General features: G+C 26.8%; 9 protein-coding genes across 9 annotated transcripts; 6 read left to right on the top strand and 3 right to left on the bottom strand.

Annotated features, from left to right (window-relative positions):
• Nucleotides 1–203: 203 nt before the first annotated feature.
• TMA22 (Tma22p) lies at nt 204–919 on the top strand (the record flags this gene model as incomplete). The annotated part of the gene is made up of 2 exons (XM_011274849.1): nt 204–218; nt 398–919. The coding sequence occupies 2 exons, from the start codon at nt 204–206 to the stop codon at nt 917–919; spliced, it is 537 nt and encodes a 178-aa protein (XP_011273151.1).
• Nucleotides 920–1,818: 899 nt separating this feature from the next.
• Nucleotides 1,819–4,188, top strand: YPP1 (Ypp1p; the record flags this gene model as incomplete). The annotated part of the gene is made up of 1 exon (XM_011274848.1): nt 1,819–4,188. The coding sequence occupies one exon, from the start codon at nt 1,819–1,821 to the stop codon at nt 4,186–4,188; it is 2,370 nt and encodes a 789-aa protein (XP_011273150.1).
• Nucleotides 4,189–5,166: 978 nt separating this feature from the next.
• BN7_4613b (succinate dehydrogenase flavoprotein subunit) lies at nt 5,167–6,597 on the top strand (the record flags this gene model as incomplete). Its single annotated transcript, XM_011274847.1, has 1 exon — nt 5,167–6,597. One exon carries the CDS (start codon nt 5,167–5,169, stop codon nt 6,595–6,597), a length of 1,431 nt encoding a protein of 476 aa, XP_011273149.1.
• Nucleotides 6,598–7,571: 974 nt separating this feature from the next.
• Nucleotides 7,572–9,806, top strand: BN7_4613a (fungal specific transcription factor domain-containing protein; the record flags this gene model as incomplete). Its single annotated transcript, XM_011274846.1, has 1 exon — nt 7,572–9,806. One exon carries the CDS (start codon nt 7,572–7,574, stop codon nt 9,804–9,806), a length of 2,235 nt encoding a protein of 744 aa, XP_011273148.1.
• A 103-nt stretch (nt 9,807–9,909) lies between these two features.
• Nucleotides 9,910–11,685, bottom strand: SPB4 (ATP-dependent RNA helicase SPB4; the record flags this gene model as incomplete). The annotated part of the gene is made up of 1 exon (XM_011274845.1): nt 9,910–11,685. One exon carries the CDS (start codon nt 11,683–11,685, stop codon nt 9,910–9,912), a length of 1,776 nt encoding a protein of 591 aa, XP_011273147.1.
• A 213-nt stretch (nt 11,686–11,898) lies between these two features.
• DEG1 (pseudouridine synthase DEG1) lies at nt 11,899–13,137 on the top strand (the record flags this gene model as incomplete). The annotated part of the gene is made up of 1 exon (XM_011274844.1): nt 11,899–13,137. The coding sequence occupies one exon, from the start codon at nt 11,899–11,901 to the stop codon at nt 13,135–13,137; it is 1,239 nt and encodes a 412-aa protein (XP_011273146.1).
• Nucleotides 13,138–13,144: 7 nt separating this feature from the next.
• Nucleotides 13,145–13,972, bottom strand: RRG8 (Rrg8p; the record flags this gene model as incomplete). The annotated part of the gene is made up of 1 exon (XM_011274843.1): nt 13,145–13,972. The coding sequence occupies one exon, from the start codon at nt 13,970–13,972 to the stop codon at nt 13,145–13,147; it is 828 nt and encodes a 275-aa protein (XP_011273145.1).
• Nucleotides 13,973–14,494: 522 nt separating this feature from the next.
• On the top strand, nt 14,495–15,064 carry BN7_4609 (flavin reductase family protein; the record flags this gene model as incomplete). The annotated part of the gene is made up of 1 exon (XM_011274842.1): nt 14,495–15,064. The coding sequence occupies one exon, from the start codon at nt 14,495–14,497 to the stop codon at nt 15,062–15,064; it is 570 nt and encodes a 189-aa protein (XP_011273144.1).
• A 128-nt stretch (nt 15,065–15,192) lies between these two features.
• Nucleotides 15,193–17,520, bottom strand: BN7_4608 (uncharacterized protein; the record flags this gene model as incomplete). Its single annotated transcript, XM_011274841.1, has 1 exon — nt 15,193–17,520. One exon carries the CDS (start codon nt 17,518–17,520, stop codon nt 15,193–15,195), a length of 2,328 nt encoding a protein of 775 aa, XP_011273143.1.
• Between the last annotated feature and the right edge of the window lie 835 nt (nt 17,521–18,355).

The raw sequence follows: 18,355 nt of genomic DNA, 5'->3' as shown, positions 1-18,355 counted from the left end.
AATCAAACTGTTTTCATTTTGACGTGGTTATTTACTTTCTTATTTAAAAGCGCGATTGGTAAATAAAAGAGGGTCACCTTTTAAATTTTTCATATTAAACGCATCTGAAAGACCACCCAAAACACCGGGAACAGAACCTGAAAACCCTTTGAAGTTAGAACTAGAGGTGTCTTTAAAGTTTAGAACTCAAATATTAGTTAACAATGGCTGAAGTTGATGTACGTTGAATCTGTTTACCCCATGCTCTTTTTTTTTTCCCATGAATTCCCTTACTAACAAATGATTTTAGTTGACTCCAAAAGACGTTTTATATTGCGGTGTGTGTACTTTCCCACCAGAAGTAAGTATTTGAAAGATCTAGAGGCTTGGATGATCAATTGACTAACAAGTGAATTAGTACTGTGAATTCGGTGCCAGTGTTAAAAAGTGTAAAGCTTGGTTAGAAGATGAAAATGAAGAATTATACAATAAATTATACTCCGAAGATGCTTTAGTAAATGCAACTTCAACACTTTCATTAGAAAAACAAGAAAAATTAGATAAAGAATTACAAAAAAAACAAGCTAAAGAAGAAGCTAAACAAGAAAGAGAATTACAAAAAAAATTATCATCAAAAGTTGTATTGAAAAGAATTGAAAGAACAAAGAGAAAACATGCAATTCAAGTATCTGGTTTAGAAATTTTTGAAATTGATATGAAAAAATTAGCTAAAACATTTGCTTCAAAATTCGCCACTGGTTGTTCTGTCACAAAAACTGTTGAGAAAAAGGAAGAAATCATTGTTCAAGGTGATGTTGGTGATGAAGTTGAAAGATATATTACTGGATTATTAAAAGAAAAAGGTTTAACTGATATTAAAGTTGAACAAATTGAAGAGAAGAAAAAGAAAAAAGCACCACCTGCAATCCCACCTCAATAGATTAATATAGAGAGATAATACTCAACTACTTTTGAAAATTTAAATGATGTTTAATGAATAGTTTAAAAGATTACTTGTAATTTTATATATCTTCTGATCTCAAAAGGGAAATAATGGCACTTTTTTTACGCCAAATAAAAGCTCAGTAACAGTAACAACGTAACAACTACAAATTAGTAATTACTGTTCATGCTCTAAATGTTGATAGCATCTTATGACATATATCTACAATGCTAGCTGTTTAGTAAAATTAAATACGCTCAACAGTACTACAATAAAATAAAAATTTATATATAAAAATGATTTATTTAATTTATTTGTAATAGTCCTTAATCAGCTGGGAAGCATAAGGAACGTATATACAATCTCAATTAAATATAAAAAAAGGTTAACATGTAGTCACAATGTCTAACCATCCCATGAACTATTGCTTGACAAAAATTCTGAAAAAGCATAAGAATTATATGATCAAAAAATACCCATTCATAAATTTACCCTTGTTTTAATTTCAATCACGGTGTGTGAAAGTGATCATATTTCATTGAAATTAAAACATCGAAGGCGAAGGTTATTTGCGTATAAATAATAAACATATCCCAATACTATACAGTAGAACACTTAACAACCTACTAAGTACTACCGACATCATAATAATTTTAATCACTGGTTGGTTCTGTAGCTCGTTTTTTTTTGTTATTTATAGTATTTTTTCATATTTACCCTGAGCGCCAAAACGACAAAAACGCCAAAAAGATTCCCGCCAAAAAGTTCGCGAAAGCATTTTCCGGTATACGTTTTGATTTGAGACGAAAAGGTACCGTGAATTTTAAACAATAAACATTGAAATTTATATGGTTTAAAGCTGGTGAAGAGACAGGTGCTGCTGCTGTTATTATACCATGGGGAAAGTAAAGAACGTTGCTGAGAGTATCATCCAGAAAAAAGGGTTTGGAATATGGCCTAAAGAAGTTGTTGAATTACAAGTTGATGATGATTCGGATTATGAATTGATTCAAACATTAAATATTGAATATCGTTTCCAAAAATTCTTAAAATTGAATAAATTAGATGGACTGGTTCCATTGACAAACCCTGTACAAGAATTTGAAAGTTTTAGTTTGGAATTTCAAGAATTGTTATCATCCACATCATCAATATTTGTTAAATTTATTATATTGATAAATTTGGGTCATATTAAAATATTACAAAATCAATTAGATCAAGGGATTGAAATTTTGAGCAGTGCAAATTTAGAAATTGATTCTCATAATATAAATAATTATATTGAATCATTATTTTATAAAAAGCATTATTTATTATCAATTTCATTCCATTATATTAAAAACTTAACTCAAGAACAACATTGGTTGAAAAAAAGTGTTAATTTTTTCCCAAGATTACCATCATTATCAAATATAGAATCATGTAAATGGTTATATTTAATCTATGATAGGATTTTATTATCAAACAATCCGATAACAATTGAATTAATTGATCAAATTTTCCAAAATAAAAATTATGTATTATCATTTATAAATTATTCTTTAAACAAGGGTATTAAATTTGATTCAAAAGACGTCACAAAATTTGTCTCTACAAGATCTAAACTTTTATTATCAAATACTCAATTCCCAAATTCTGATGAAACAAATAATTTAGAATTAGAAGAATTTTTAAATTTAGTTAATGATTGTCCATTGATAAATCCAACATTAACAACAGAATTAATTGAATCAGGTATTAATAAAACTTATCAATCACATCTTTTGTTACGTTCATTAACAGGGAATTATTTAAAATTAAATAAAATTGAAGAATCATTACATAGTTTTGAAGTTTATTTTGAATATATTGAAAATTATTATCATCAAAATAATCAATCATATAATGATATCATGGGGATTTTAGATATTTTTACACAAATTTTAAGTTATAAATTTAAGTCAAATAATGATTTAAAAATAACACAGGATGAATTTGAGAAATATTTGAAAATTATGAATAATTTTAAAAAAATTTTGGAAGTTTTTTATAAAAATAATGAAATTTATCAAGTTGATTTTGATTATAATGTTTTAGAACCAAATTTAAACTTAAACAATGAAATATTAAATCAAAAATTATCAAAATTTTGGTATATATTATCAATAACAAATTTAAAATTATATACTTCATCAAATTCAATTTTCCCAGAAACTGAAACAAATTTAATTAAATCAATAATTTTTTTCAAAAATTCTATATATAATGATTTTGATAATAATGAAATTTTGTATCAATATGTTAAATTTTTAACATCAATAAGAAAAATTAAAGAATCTTATTTAATTTTAAAAACAGTTTTATCAAATTTTACAGAAAAGACAATTTTTTATTTTAAATCATGGCATTTATTAACATTAATTCTTTCAATTGAAGAGAATAAAGATGAATCTTTTAAAATTATAAATTTTTTAATTAATGAAATTCAAGAATTTATTGAATTACAGCCTCAAGTTTCATTTGAATTTAAAGAAACATTTATTCAAATTAAAATCACACAATTATCAATAATTGAATCTTTATTTGGGATTGAACAATGTTTAGATTCATTACCAGAATTATTCAATCTTTATAATCAATTATTTGAAATTGAATCAACTCAACAAATTGAACAACCTTCAGAAATTGATTCAACAAGATCTTTAAAAAAAATTTCTACATTAAATAAAAAATTAAAATCAATAAAATCACATAAAGATCATGCCCCAATCCCACATTCTAAACCTCAACATTCATTACAAAATAAATTATTACAAAAAATTTGGTTAATTACATCAACTATATATTTTAAGGCAAATTTAATTGAAGATTCAGAACAATCAATTATTGAAGCTGAAAAAGTTTATGGAGCCACAGCTGAGACTCATGCAATTTTAGGATTAATAACAAGTGAAATAAGACCTATATTTGCATTGGAAGAATTTGAAAAATCTTTAATATTAGAACCAAATCATTCATTAGGTATAATTGGATTAAGTAAATTAATTTTAACTCCAGGTATAAAAATTTTCACAACTGAAAAAGATTTAAATGCCGGTTTGGCAAGGATTAAAATTTTGTTGGAATTACAAGTTAAATTTTTTGAAAATTATTATATATCAGAAAATTGGTGGTTATTATCAAAAATTTATGAAAAATTTAATGATTTGGAAAGGTTTAAGTTTGCAATTTGGAAAAGTATTGAATTAGAAGAAACTAGACCAATTAGAGATTTTAAAAATGTATAGAATTTATATATAAAAGTTACAATTGAATGAAATAAATAAATGATAGAATTAAAATATATTGTACATTAACCCGAATTCCCTTGAAACAACTTTTCTTGTATTTATTTGGAGATTTTTCTTTAATTTTCTTTCTCAAATAGAGACTATTTTTTTTCGAAACTTTCATTATATTCTCTAAAAGTTTCGAAGCTTTATGACTGCACCAAAGCATAACTTAAAGTCCACATCATAAGAAATCCTAATAAAGATCTAGTAGAATTATCCAAAAAAATTTCCCTCGCAGGACTTTCAAAAAAAACACCAGGTTTCCCCTTAGTCAATACCCCTAAGATCAATAAATTCACCAATACCCACGATATAAAAAATAAACCAAATCCATATAATGATTCTAATTGTAATATACCAGAACTTGAACCAAATATTAATGAAGTGAAATCTTGAATATATAAAATGGTCTAAATTGTTAGTATTATGTAGAGCTAATAGTGATTGATGTGACATACTCTTTTGTTGTGTTCTATGCTTGCACCGTATTTGACTTCTTGATCCATTGTTATTGTTCTATTTTGTTGAATTGTAATTAATACAAGTAATACCATAAATAATACCCATTATTTTATCAAATTGATTGATTTTCGCGGAAAAAGTGTGGTCATGTGATTTTTGAGATTACGTAATCTTGACACATTTTTGGCTATTCTTTTATACTCATGAAAGAACTTGTCTTTTACTTGTTATTGATTTAATTTGATGTTTGATTATTAAACTCATGTATGATCCTCATTAAGGTCATCATTGATCATTTATCGTTTAGATTATCCATATAAATTTACTATAGATTTGAACATCTGATTCGTATGCATTTAAATAATACCCGATAAAAAAATCAGCTAACTCCATACTTTTAATATAAAACCAATTGCACACCCATGAAAACCAAAAAAAGGTAAATAATGACAATATAAACTTCATCTTATTATGAGATATATCATACCTTTATTAATTATCATAATCTCATACTATTATTATTATCAACAACAACAACAAACAATGAATAAATTACCAGTTATAATTATCGGAACAGGATTATCAGGACTTTCAACAAGTTTTAAATTATTAGAACAAAAAATCCCAGTTGTATTAGTTGATAAATTAACTAAATTTGGTGGGAATTCTATTAAGGCATCATCAGGTATAAATGGTATTCAAACCAATACACAACTGCAACAAGGTGTCCAGGATTCTTTTGAAGAATTTTTAAATGATACGGTTAAATCAAGTGGGTTTAAAGGTGATTTGGATTTACAAAAAAAATTAGTATCAGGTAGTAATAGGGCTATTAATTGGTTACAAAAAGATATTGGAGTTGGGTTGGATTTGGTTAATAGATTAGGTGGACATTCTCATGAGCGAACTCATAGATCAACAGGAATCCCACCAGGTTTTGAAATCATATCAAAATTAAAATCAAAAATTTTAGAATATGAAGATCAAGGATTAGAATTAATGATGGGATGGAAATTAATTGATATTAAAATTGAAAAAGGTCAAATTCAAGGTGTCTTTTTACAAAATGAACAAAGAGAGATCAAGTATATCAAAACAAATCATTTAATCATGGCAACTGGTGGGTTTAGTTATTCTCAAGAGTTATTATCCAAGTATAGACCTGATTTAATTAATTTCCCAACAACAAATGGTGAACAAACCCTTGGAGAAGGACAAATCTTATTGGAAAAGATTGGTGCACAATTAATTGATATGGATAAAATTCAAATCCATCCAACTGGGTTTATAAACCCTAGTGATCCTGAGAATAGATGGAAATTTCTTGCAGCTGAATCTCTTAGAGGTATTGGTGGTGTTTTGTTAAATATTGATCAATTGGAAAGATTTATTGATGAATTAACTACAAGGGATAAAGTTACAGAAGGGATCTTGAAGCAGAAAGACCAGAAGGCATATTTGGTATTGAATGAAGATATGTATTTGGATTTTAAATTTCAATTAGATTTTTATATCAAGCAAGGATTAGTGAAGAAAGGTACTTTGAAAGAGTTATTTAATGAGGATTCAACCAAGGTTCATAATGTATTAATCAATTATTCCCAAAATGAGATAGATCCATTAGGAAGATCTTTTAAAGCTCATTCATTCAATAACATCACAGTGGATACTGAGATCTATTTAGCTACCATAACACCAGTTGTTCATTTCACAATGGGAGGTGTTAAGATCAATTCAGAAGGACAAGTTTTAGATACACAGGGACAATTGATCCAAGGGTTATTCGCAGTAGGAGAAATCAGTGGTGGAGTTCATGGAGAGAATAGATTAGGAGGGAACTCGTTGTTGGAATGTGTAGTGTTTGGATTGGGAGTTGGTGAGTTTATAGGTGGTAGATATTGAATGGAGTTAATGATCGGAGATGAGAAAGATACTTTTTGTAGAGATTTTGATGCTTTTGATACTTTTGAAGGTGATATTCAATTACTTTCTACTCGATTATAATTGTCTTTTACTAATATTCATTTCATTATTCTGTTCTTATTCAATTTGTATTATTTGCACTTTATTTTGTGTTCTTTCAACCAATCAAATTGGAAAACCATGAAAATTAAAATAAAAATCCACGAAAAAGTAAAATTTTATCAAAACAAACAAAACAAAACAACCAGAATTCAACTAAAAGAACCAGAACAACACAGTCAACAACTGATATTAGAGTGTAATAATACTATGGAACCCAGAAAGAGAAACAGGAAACCAGTCGTTTGTACTGTGTGTCGTAAGCGGAAGATCAGAGTGAGTAATCAAGACGCGTCTCCACCAGTCTGGAGTTAATGGGAGATAAACAAAGACTAGAAAAGGCCATTTACTAACAAATCAACCAGTGTGACAGAGGGAAACCTGCTTGTGGTGCTTGTAAGAAATCCAACGTATCTCATTTGTGTCATTATGATGAACCTTCATGGGGTTCTGGGTTTGCCTATGAAAATGATGATAATACCAAATCAAATCATAGTTCACCAGGTCCAAGATCACCATTTACTTTAAAACCAACTGCAACTGCAACTGCTCAATTTCAACAAAATCAACAACATGAATTACAATTACAACAACAACAATTCCAAAACGCTTTACAAAATCAAATATTACAACAACAATCTTTACAAGTTCAAATTTCAAATAAATATGGTTCAAATGGCAAACCTCTTACTGGTGCTAATAATCCTTCATCTTCATCATCTCCATTACCATATGGTTTCAATCCAAGATCTCCATTCCCAAATGCTCCTTTTCCTAATGTTTATGGTGGTGTCCCACCACCAGGTTCAATACCACAAGGTCCACAAGGAATCCCAATACCAGATTATAACCAAATGTTACCACCAATGCCAAATCAAATATCTGAATTAGAATTCTTAAGAAATAGAATTCAACAAATTGAAGGCTCTTTAGGTTTAGATCCAAATTCAAATCAATTTCAAATTCAAAATCAATATCAATATCCTCAATTTCAACCTTATCCTCCTCCAAATCAACAACCTCAACTACAAGGTCAACCACAACAACAGGGTGGTCCACAACAACAAGGTCAACAACAAGGTCAACAACCTTATGGCCTCCATTTACCTTCAATAACAAATCAAATCAATCCAATCTCAGATCCTTCCAAGGATGGTCAATTTATATCAACTCCACCAAAATCTGAAAATGGTTCAAGTGTTTCAAATATTGATCCTACATTAATTGATGAAAGTGAAATAATTACATCTTTTAAAACAAATACCCCCAACTCATCATTCCTTGGGTTAGAAAATAATGGGATTTTTGAAACTATATCATTTGCTAAAAAGGATAATTTCCAAACAAATTTTTATTTATTATTACAGACTCATCATGAAAATTTAAAAAATTTAGAATTAAATGAACCATTAAGAAAAAAACAAAGAACTAATAATAATAATCATTTTGCAAATTTATTACAAAACCCCAAGTATCAAGTGGAAAATTTTTTTAAATATGAAACGAATAATTTAACTGATTTATTGAAAAAAATTGGTAAAATTTTACCAAATAAAAAAATCATTTGGTTATTAATTGAAAAATTCTTTAATAGTTTTGCAGATCCTTTCATCCCAGTATTAAATGAAGAAGAATTTTATACAGAGATCACCCAAATAATTGGTGAAAAAATCTTGGATGAATCCAAAATCAAATTAAATGCAGATGTAAACAATTCAAAAGATCTTGTTAATCTATGTTATTTATTAATAATCCTTAGAATAACAGCATTATCATTGTCAAATACAATAAAATTAGATAAATTTAATAAATTTTTATTAAAAAATTTAACAAATATTTCGGAATTTGATTTTACAATTGAAATTTTATTAGCTTTTTTACAAAATTTTACAATTGATAAATTAACTCGGATAAGATTAAACCTTTTGGAAATCTTTTTGTTCTCCAAAACAAGAGAATTAAATGATACTTGTGAATTTTATCCAATTGGGTTAGCTGTTTCATTAAATTTAAATAATAAATCAGAAATTGGTTCAGATGAACAATTAATTAAAGTTTGGTATCATTTATATTTCCAATATTATAATTTAAACATCATCAAGGGATTACCAATTTTTTTGAATGATGATTTTTTCAATTTAGAATTAACAAATTTTCCAAATGGGAATTTAGGTTCAAATTTCCATAAATCAATCGTGGATATTTATGGTAAACAAATTGAATTAAACCAAGTGATTTATAATATTTGGCAAAAATTATATAATTTTCCTGGAAGAGAAGTTAGTGTGGGGACATTAGAAAAATTAATTCAAGATTATGATGATTTTGTTATTTCAAATTTTAAAGATTATGATTCTTATAAAAATGATATTAATTCAAATTATTCAAATAAAGTTTTCAATATTACAAATAATGCAATTCATAAATTAACTAAAATGAATTTAAGTTGTTTTATATTATTACATTATGAACATGAATCCAAGAAATCTAAAGAAAAATTCATTAAAATTGTCACCAAGACCACGGAATTAGTTATTGATTCAATTGAAAAATCTTTTGATGTTTTGAAAAATTATAATTTACATTTTAATTCAGGTTATGAATTTATGATTTTCCCACATTTATTTTTATTATTAGATAAATCAATTAAATACCTTACAGCAATTGCATTAAGAATGTGGAGTATAAATTTCCCACCGTTAGTTATATTAAAATTTTTCATAAATATGGTTGAAGAATTAAATGGATTTGAATTTTTAGAAAATTATTATATAAATTGGAAATTGAAAAATAAAGTATTAATTATAGTTAATTTATTTAAACAAGCTTTTAAAAAGGAACCAGGTTCAATGGAATTATTATCAACTTCAATAAAATCACCAAATTCTAAAGATGAAATTAAATTTGATCAATTATTTACAAATTTAAGTGAATTTAATTTGGAAGAATTACAAGAATCTGAAAAATTATTTAATAGATTAAATAATAAATTTGATGATAAATTTCATGATTTGAAAACTCTTGATGAATTTTTCAATAAAATTGATTATATTGATGTTCCAGAATTTGATATTAAATATTTTTATTGAACTTCAGGGGTCCCACTACATTTGAAAAGTATTATATAAAAAGAGTGTATACTCAATAATTCTAATTTTTAATATAAACAAAATAGTAGTATAATTATGTTTTTCATAAATCATCAAAATCTCCCATAATTTCCTTTTTTTGTTTTTTTTCCTTTTTAGATTGTCGAACTAAATCTTTCCAATCAGTTTCTTGATGTTCATCATCACTTGATACTAATTCTAATTCTCTTTTTTTAATATCTTTACCTGCATTACGTTCTTCTTTATTTACTTTTCTTTGAACTTTCTTGGACCATGCAGAATTTTCATCAATTTTATTCTTTTCATGTTTTTTTTCATGTTTTTTAGCTCTTTTTGCTTGTTCTTTTTCTTCTTCAATTCTTTTTAATTCTTTTGCTTCATCCAGGTATTTATAATTAGAAAAATCAATTGAAGGATCTAAATACCCATCTTTTGGGAATTGATCTTTTAAATAATTTGTTAATTCTGGCATTCTTGGTAATCTAATCAAACCATACATTTTAGCAAGACTTAAATAATTAAAACTTTGTAATCTGAAAATGGAACTTGCACTATGTTTTGAATAATATCTTATAAATGAAACATATGCTCTTATAGCCTGGTCATGTCTTAATCTATCCACTAAAATCCATTTAGTTATTTGTTCTTGTTTAATTATTTGCCTTGGATTAAATTCTAAATCATAAACTTCAATTTGTCTAACTTGTAAAAAATCAATATAATCTTCTTCACGTCCTTCATTTAAAAAAACAATGGCTTGACCAACATTATTTGCCCTACCTGTTCTACCACATCTATGTAAAAAAACATCAGGATCAGTTGGTGGATCTAATTGAATAACTAAATCAACATTTTCAATATCAATACCTCTTGCTGCAACATCTGTAGTCATTAAAATAGATTTAGAATCATTATTTGAATCAAATTTTTCTAAAGTTTTAATACGTGAATTTGTTTTCAATTTCCCATGTAATGAATAAAATTTTAAATCATTTAAATTGTTATCTTTTGTTAATTGTTTAAATAAAGAATAAAAATAATCAACTGATAAACATGTTGGGAAATATATAATTGATTTCCTAAAATGGAACGTATCTAAATATGCAAAAAGATCATTAATTTTATTTTCTGGTTTTAAGATATGATAATTTAATTTTAATGTTTTAGGTTTATGATTTTTAGAATTAACAACAATCTTGACAGGATTTCTCATACCAGTTTTATGAAATTCAGAACTTGCATTTAAGATAGTTGCACTAAATAACCCAACTCTTTTCTGTTTTGGTAATGAATGGAAAATATTATTCATTTCTTTTTCAAAATTTAAATCTAATAATTTATCAGCTTCATCCAAGACTAAAACTTCACAATTTTTTGTATGAACAATATTAGAAAATTTTAAAAATTCTGATAATCTCCCCGGTGTAGCAACGATAATTTGTGGATTTGTCTTTTGGAAAGTTCTAAGATCTTCATCAATACTATTTATACCACCAACAAGAACCTGGGTCCTTATTCCTTGTTCCTTTGGATTAAATTTTAATACACTTTGTAAAACTTTTTCAATTTGTAATGATAATTCTCTAGTTGGAGAGACAATAACAGCATTAAAATGTCTTTTCTGTATCAAAACAGGGTCTAACTTCATGATTCTTTCAATTATTGGTATAACAAATGCTAAAGTTTTACCAGATCCTGTCACAGCTTCTACGATAACATCTTTATTTTGTGAAAATAATGGGATTGTTGAAGCTTGTACTGGGGTCATGGATTCAAAACCTAAAGAGCTGATGGCGTCTTTGATCCATGGTGTGAGTTCGTATTCTAATTGGTCCCAATTTAATGAACTTGGTGGCATTTTTTGGTTATCCTTATTGTTTATATTGAGTACAATTAATTTTGTATGCGATGAGCTTTAAATTTTTTTTTTTCACATACTTTAATTTTTTTTTTTTTTTTTAAACGGTGAAATTTTTTTGACATAAACAATTGTACTCATGATAAATTAAGATCAGTGGATTTGAATTTAATGAGTTTTTGGAGATTAATTCAAAGATTCAGTCGAGTTAAAATGAGTTCTGAGACCAATAGTATAGGAAAATATTCAGATTGGTCAAAAGAAGATTTGATTTCCAGAATTTTAGAATTGGAAACTCCCAAAAATGAACAAAATGGTACTATAATTAAAAGAGATCAAAAACCACAAAAGAAATCTAAACCTTTTGATTTTTCCAAACATCATACAAGATTTATTGCATTAAAATTTTCATATTTAGGTTGGAACTATAATGGATTGGCTATACAAAAAGAACCAACTCCATTACCAACAGTGGAGGGGACAATAATAGAAGCTTTAAATAAATGTAAATTAATACCATCATTAAATCCCGGAAATTTTAATTTTAGTCGATGTGGTAGAACTGATAAAGGTGTTAGTGCATTGAATCAAGTGATTTCATTAAAAGTAAGATCAAATTTGACACCAGAGGAACAATTGGATCCAAATTTAGACTCTAAAGAATTTGATTATATTAATATATTAAATGGGATATTACCATCAGATATAAAGATCCATGAAATTTCCCTAAGACCCCCACAAGGGTTTGATGCTAGATTTAGTTGTACATCACGTCATTATAAATATCTTTTCCATCAACAAGGGCTTGATATTGAATTAATGCAAAAAGCTGCAAAATTATATGAAGGTTCACATGATTTTAGAAATTTTTGTAAAATTGATGGATCAAAACAAATTTCAAATTATGAAAGAACTATTTTAAAATCTCAAATATTGGATTTAGGGAATGGATTATACTGTTTTGATTTAGAAGGTAGTGCATTCTTATGGCACCAAGTTAGAAATATGGTTGCCATTTTGTTTCTTGTTGGACAAAAACTTGAATCACCAGGAATTGTTACACAATTAATGAATATCCAAGAAACTCCAACAAGACCATTATTTGATATGGGTTCAGATATTCCATTAATTTTATATGATTGTAAATTCCCAGAAATGGAATGGGTTAAAGCTAATAAATGTGCAAAATATGAAAAAACTTTAACAAGTGTTTATTCTCAATGGATTGAATTAAATATGAAAACTCAAGTTGCAAAATTCATGTATGAGAAATTTGTTAATGATGATGATATTTTCCAAAATTCAAATGAAAGAAGAACAAGAATTAATTTAGGTGATGGTAAAGGTAAAATTGTTGGTGAATATGTTCCATTGTTTAAAAGAGATCGAATGGAATCATTTGAAGTTGTTAATGAAAGATGGAAAAAGAGAAAATTGAATGACAAAAATTAGGATTCATTTATTTATTATATAAAACTAATCTTATTAGTATATCTATGAAATCTTTATTTGTATGTTTTATTATAACTTGATTATTCTTTGAAATTTTTGTTAAAGTTTCCAAAAATTCATTATAATTTGGTGAGGGAATATCAAGAGAGTTCAGTGAAATATGTATTATACCTTGATCATCAACATTCATTCCATTTTCCACTTTATTTTCCAAATGTATAACTAAATCATTAGGGTTAGCCTCTGGGGAAATTTCAATATCTTGTAATTCTTCTTGTAACGCAGTTATGAACTCTCGATTGACAACTAAATCAGTAGTCTTATTAAATTTCAAAGATTTCAAATCATTAACTTTAGTTGCATTTGTCAACACTTCAATTGGTGCAAAGAAAAATGGACTTTTTTTGAATTGTTTATGTATAAATTTCCTATCCAATGGGAAATATGAACTTTCAGAATTCATATATGTATTATTTAGGTTTGGTACTAGCCATAATGAATCATCTTCCAAATCTTTTGCAGTGGAAAACCTCAACATTATGTCTCTTGGATAAGTAATTTTGGAAATACGATCTTGACGAGCTGGTGAAGCTAATAACCTTGCAAATGGATTATCCTGTAAGTTTAAACGATTGGGTATACTTGATTGAGATAATTTCTTGGTGGAACCATCCCATTTATGTGATTGTTTGAATACAGGTGACTCATACAATTTATTTAATTCTTGTTGTAATTCATCATCATTTAATTCTTTTTGTCTCAAGTAATTACTAGTATGGATTTCACAACGACCAGAGAACCCTTTGATCCTGAGATTTTTCTGTATTCTAATCATTTAAATGTTCTAATATGACACCAGCAATAACCTAAAGCAACCTCCCTTTATTGTGGATCAACTGATTGTTCAAACAATCTTTTATACTCATCAACATTTTGACAGGTTGAAAAATTTTCTTTAAAACCTTATAAGAAAATTACAAAATTCTGGGGAATCCTCGAACTAACTTCAAAACTTTTATAAATACCAACCCCAATCCCAATAATCATACCATACTAATCCAATTCAAATTATAATATCACCAAATAGTAATCTGATAGCTAGAAAAGTCCAAAATTTTGAAACTTTCAATCGCATCGCTGTTCTGGAGCCCGAGAAAAAAATCACCACCCAATAATTATAACCCATAACTTCACCAAACTTCACCAGAAGACCACCAAAAGACCACAAGAAACACTCAAATTATCAATGCTCACAATGCTAAGATCCAATAAACTATGGTATAATATACCCTTCTCCCACTTTTCCCTTCCCATCAGAAAGAATCATACAATATTTACACAACTTTTCAGAGACACAATGTCAAGTATAGCTAATCAAACAATGATTTTAACAGCTCCTTTTGCCAATCATCCAGAAGATCATTCACAAGAATGTTTTTATAAAGGTGCCACATTATCAAGTGTCACTTCATTAAGTATAAATCCAAAGCCATTATTACAATTCAATTTACAAATTCCTTCAATGACTAGTGATTTATTACATGATTTTGAAATATTTGGTATACATATCCTTCCACCAACACAAGAGAGTGCTGATTTAGCTAAATTGTTTAGCAAAGCTCGTGTTTATAATGTCGAGAAGTCTAAATATGAACCAGTATCACCTTTTAGTTCATTAGAATTGGGGAAAGATTATGAATTAATTGAAATTAAAGGTGCAGGTAATGATAAAATTGAATTACCAATTTTAAAAAATGTGGAAAAATTATTAATTTGTTGTAAATTTAAACATTTTGAAATTCAAGATCATGAAATTTGGATTGGTGAAATTAAAGAAGTACGAGAATTCATTAAAAATGTTGAAAAATCTGGTGGATTATTAAATTTTAATAGAAATTTCCATATAATTGGTGAGAAAATTGAATAGAAATCTCCCAAAAGGAAAAAAATAAAGATATACATAGATGATAAACAAAATACATATTGCATTTAAACTATAAATCACTATAAACAACTAATATAACAACAACATGAATAACAACTTTTTATATAACTTTAAACATTTATTGAATTTGTTAAAAATTCATTTTCATTTGTTAATTTTCTTAAACCTTCTTGCATCTTATCAATTTCCTTTTTAAATTCATCCAACAGACTTTCTCTTTTTGAAGCTCTAATTGATCTTTCATTAAATCTATGATTTAGATCTAATTCAATTAATTTTGAAATTTCTTTATCTATTGCGAAATAATCTTTTTGTAATTTTTCAAATTTATTTGATAATTTTTCATTTTTAGTTATTAATAAATCTAATTCATTTGATAAATCTTTTAAAATATTTGTCTTTTGAGTTAATTTTTCATTAAATTGATTTTTAAAATTATTAAAATTTCTTGCTAAATTATCAAATTTTCTTTTTTCCACGAGGTAAATTTCATTAATTTCTAATTCTTTAATTTCAATTTCTTGAATTTTTGTTTCAATTTTACTATTTTCCTCTTCAACTTGTTTAACAGAATTTCTAAGACTTAATACTTTTTTCCAATTTTTTTCATCATTTTTATCACTATTACTAATTTTATTTTTTAAATTTTCAATATCTGTCTTGTATGAATTTAATTTTTTACTAATTTCTTTTCTTGTTTTTTTCAATTTTAATTTTTCTTTAATTAAATTATCATTTGTAGTAATTAATGATTCTTGTAATGTTACCAATGGTGATAAAACTCTATTTGAAGTTGAAGATAAATTTTTAGAATTTATTAATGATTCACCATTTCTATCTGTAGTACTAACAATTAAATCATCAACAAGCCATTTTCTTTTCAATCCAAATTCATCTTCATTTTCAATAATAAATTGAATATCATATTGTGATGAAGGTGTTAATCCACCAACAATGAAAAATTCTTCACCTTGAAATTCACCTCTTGAAACTTGATACCAAATAACTCCATTAACTCTAACGAAGATTAAACCTCTTGAATAATTTTTCAATTGAAATGAAATTAAAGTTTCACCAATATAATTTATAAAAATCATAATTTTTGATTTTATTGAATTTGTAAAATTTTTAAATTTATAATCATCATAATTATTTGTATAATCTGACAAGACTAATGAATTATTATCATCTGATTCCAAAAAATCTATTTCACCACTATAAATATCTTTTCTTGAACTCATTGATCTTGCAGTTGCCATTAATGACCAAAGTGGTTGAATTGATTTAATATTATTTTTAGGTTTATTAAATGAAGAATTAACAAAAATTTCAAAATTTTCTGCAACAATTGTTGAACTTGAAACTAATTCATCTTGATTTATGTTTGATGTTTTTGAAAAAGAATCTGGATATGATGCAGGAGTTTTAGATTCTAATTGATCATTCAATTCTTCATCTTCAATTTCATCAAAATTTAATTGATGAGATGCTAAATCTTTTGGAATTTTAATCTCTAGGAAATGTGAAGATTCAGTGTTATTGTTATTTATTGTATTAATATTGTTTGTTGTATTGTTATTATTATTAGTTGTTGTTGTTGTTGCTGTTGTTGCTGTCGCTGTAGATGACGATATTGTTGATTGATTTGTATTATTTAAATCATTTGTAAATTGATTTATACTTTTCGATATTGGATTTTTTTTAAATTGAGATGCAAATGCCATAAGTATGATATGTATAGATAATAATAAATTTGCATAATTCATTATATAATTGATAAAATGCCAACAAAATTCAGTTAAATAAAGATAATTAAATTGTATGAATGATAATTGATTTGATTTTTTAAAAGTTAATTGATGGAAAATTTTCTTATAAAATGAAGAAAATTGAATATTTGCATGATTTGATAAATATGGGAATAAATTTGGTGAATTTGATATTGTTATACCAAAATTTGAATCAATATATTGTACAAGAATTTTGAAAAAATGATCCAAAAAAATTATAGATAATGAAGATAATATTGAATTTTCAAATTGATTCCCACATAATTGATTTGCAATTATTGATTTTGATAAGACATGTATCAATTTTGTAATATTTGGAGCTGTTGATTTTAATAAAGCACCTAATGTTAAATCAAATAATAAAATCAATGTAAATGTATGACTTGTTGGAGGTGAAAATGAAGGTGAAGGTGAAGTTTCTGTATTGGTATTTGTAGTAGCAGCATTACCATTACCATTATTACCCACTTGAACTTGATTTTTGAAAACTTTTGTAAATAATTTAGAAACGAATAATTTGGAAGATGAAAACAAAATATAGAGCACTAGCACCGCTGTGGAAATGGGTTGTGGTGTGGAGATGAGCAGCACTGTGAGCGCCAGTGTGTCTCTTAAAGAGTCCTGTGGGATGATGGGCGTTACCTCCATGATACCATGACTCAGCAGCAGCGTGTCTTGTTGTTGAATAGTAGTAGTCCAAATCAATCAAAGTGTAAAGATTCAAAACAAATGTTTATTTTCCAGCACTTTTTTCGCGAAAAGTAAAAAAATCTGTCAAAATTGAAAGTGTATTTTAAATTATTAATTGACACTTTTAAAAATGACAGATTTTAAGGTATCACGTGATTTAATAGTCATGTGACTTTTAGTTTTGATTACATAATCATTACATAATAAATAATTACATAATCACAGCCAGCGTAATTACATTTCCCTTTTGGGAAATTACCCATTTTGCATCCAATTGCACACAAATTTTAATTGACTAGTCGTATTCCAGATAATAATGTTACCACTCAGATTTCAAACCAGATCTCAAGTGTACAAGGGTAAACAACGATAGTAGAAGTCATTGAAGTAACACTTTGAGACCGATTCCCAACCCCTGACCATCAATCACATCAATCACAACGATTTCTGGTTCGTTCGTTAAAAATCCTTGTTCGATTTACATTTTTCCTTCTTTGGGGCTACAAGGAAAAACATATCGAGAATTGCGGGTATTAAATAGTAAAAGTCCAGATATAGAACTTAATAGAAGTGGTGGAAACATATAAATTACACCATTGGGTAGCCACAATTGAGGGCTACCTAATGATACCAATAACTGATACTCCATAGCTCCTATAACTGTATAAAACCAAAACTTTTATCTTCCCGAAGTGACCATATGCACTCAATTTAATTAAAATTTCGAAACAAATTTGTGCAGCTTCCCACATTTTATCAACTTGATCAACCTCATCACAAAATCTGATACAAA

The sequence above is a fragment of the Wickerhamomyces ciferrii genome, contig 00178, assembly GCF_000313485.1.
Source record: "Wickerhamomyces ciferrii WGS project CAIF00000000 data, strain NRRL Y-1031 F-60-10, contig 00178, whole genome shotgun sequence".
In the NCBI taxonomy this organism is placed as follows: domain Eukaryota; kingdom Fungi; phylum Ascomycota; class Saccharomycetes; order Phaffomycetales; family Wickerhamomycetaceae; genus Hansenula; species Hansenula ciferrii.
Note: the sequence above shows the minus strand (reverse complement) of the source record. Positions and strands in the feature narration are given on the sequence as shown.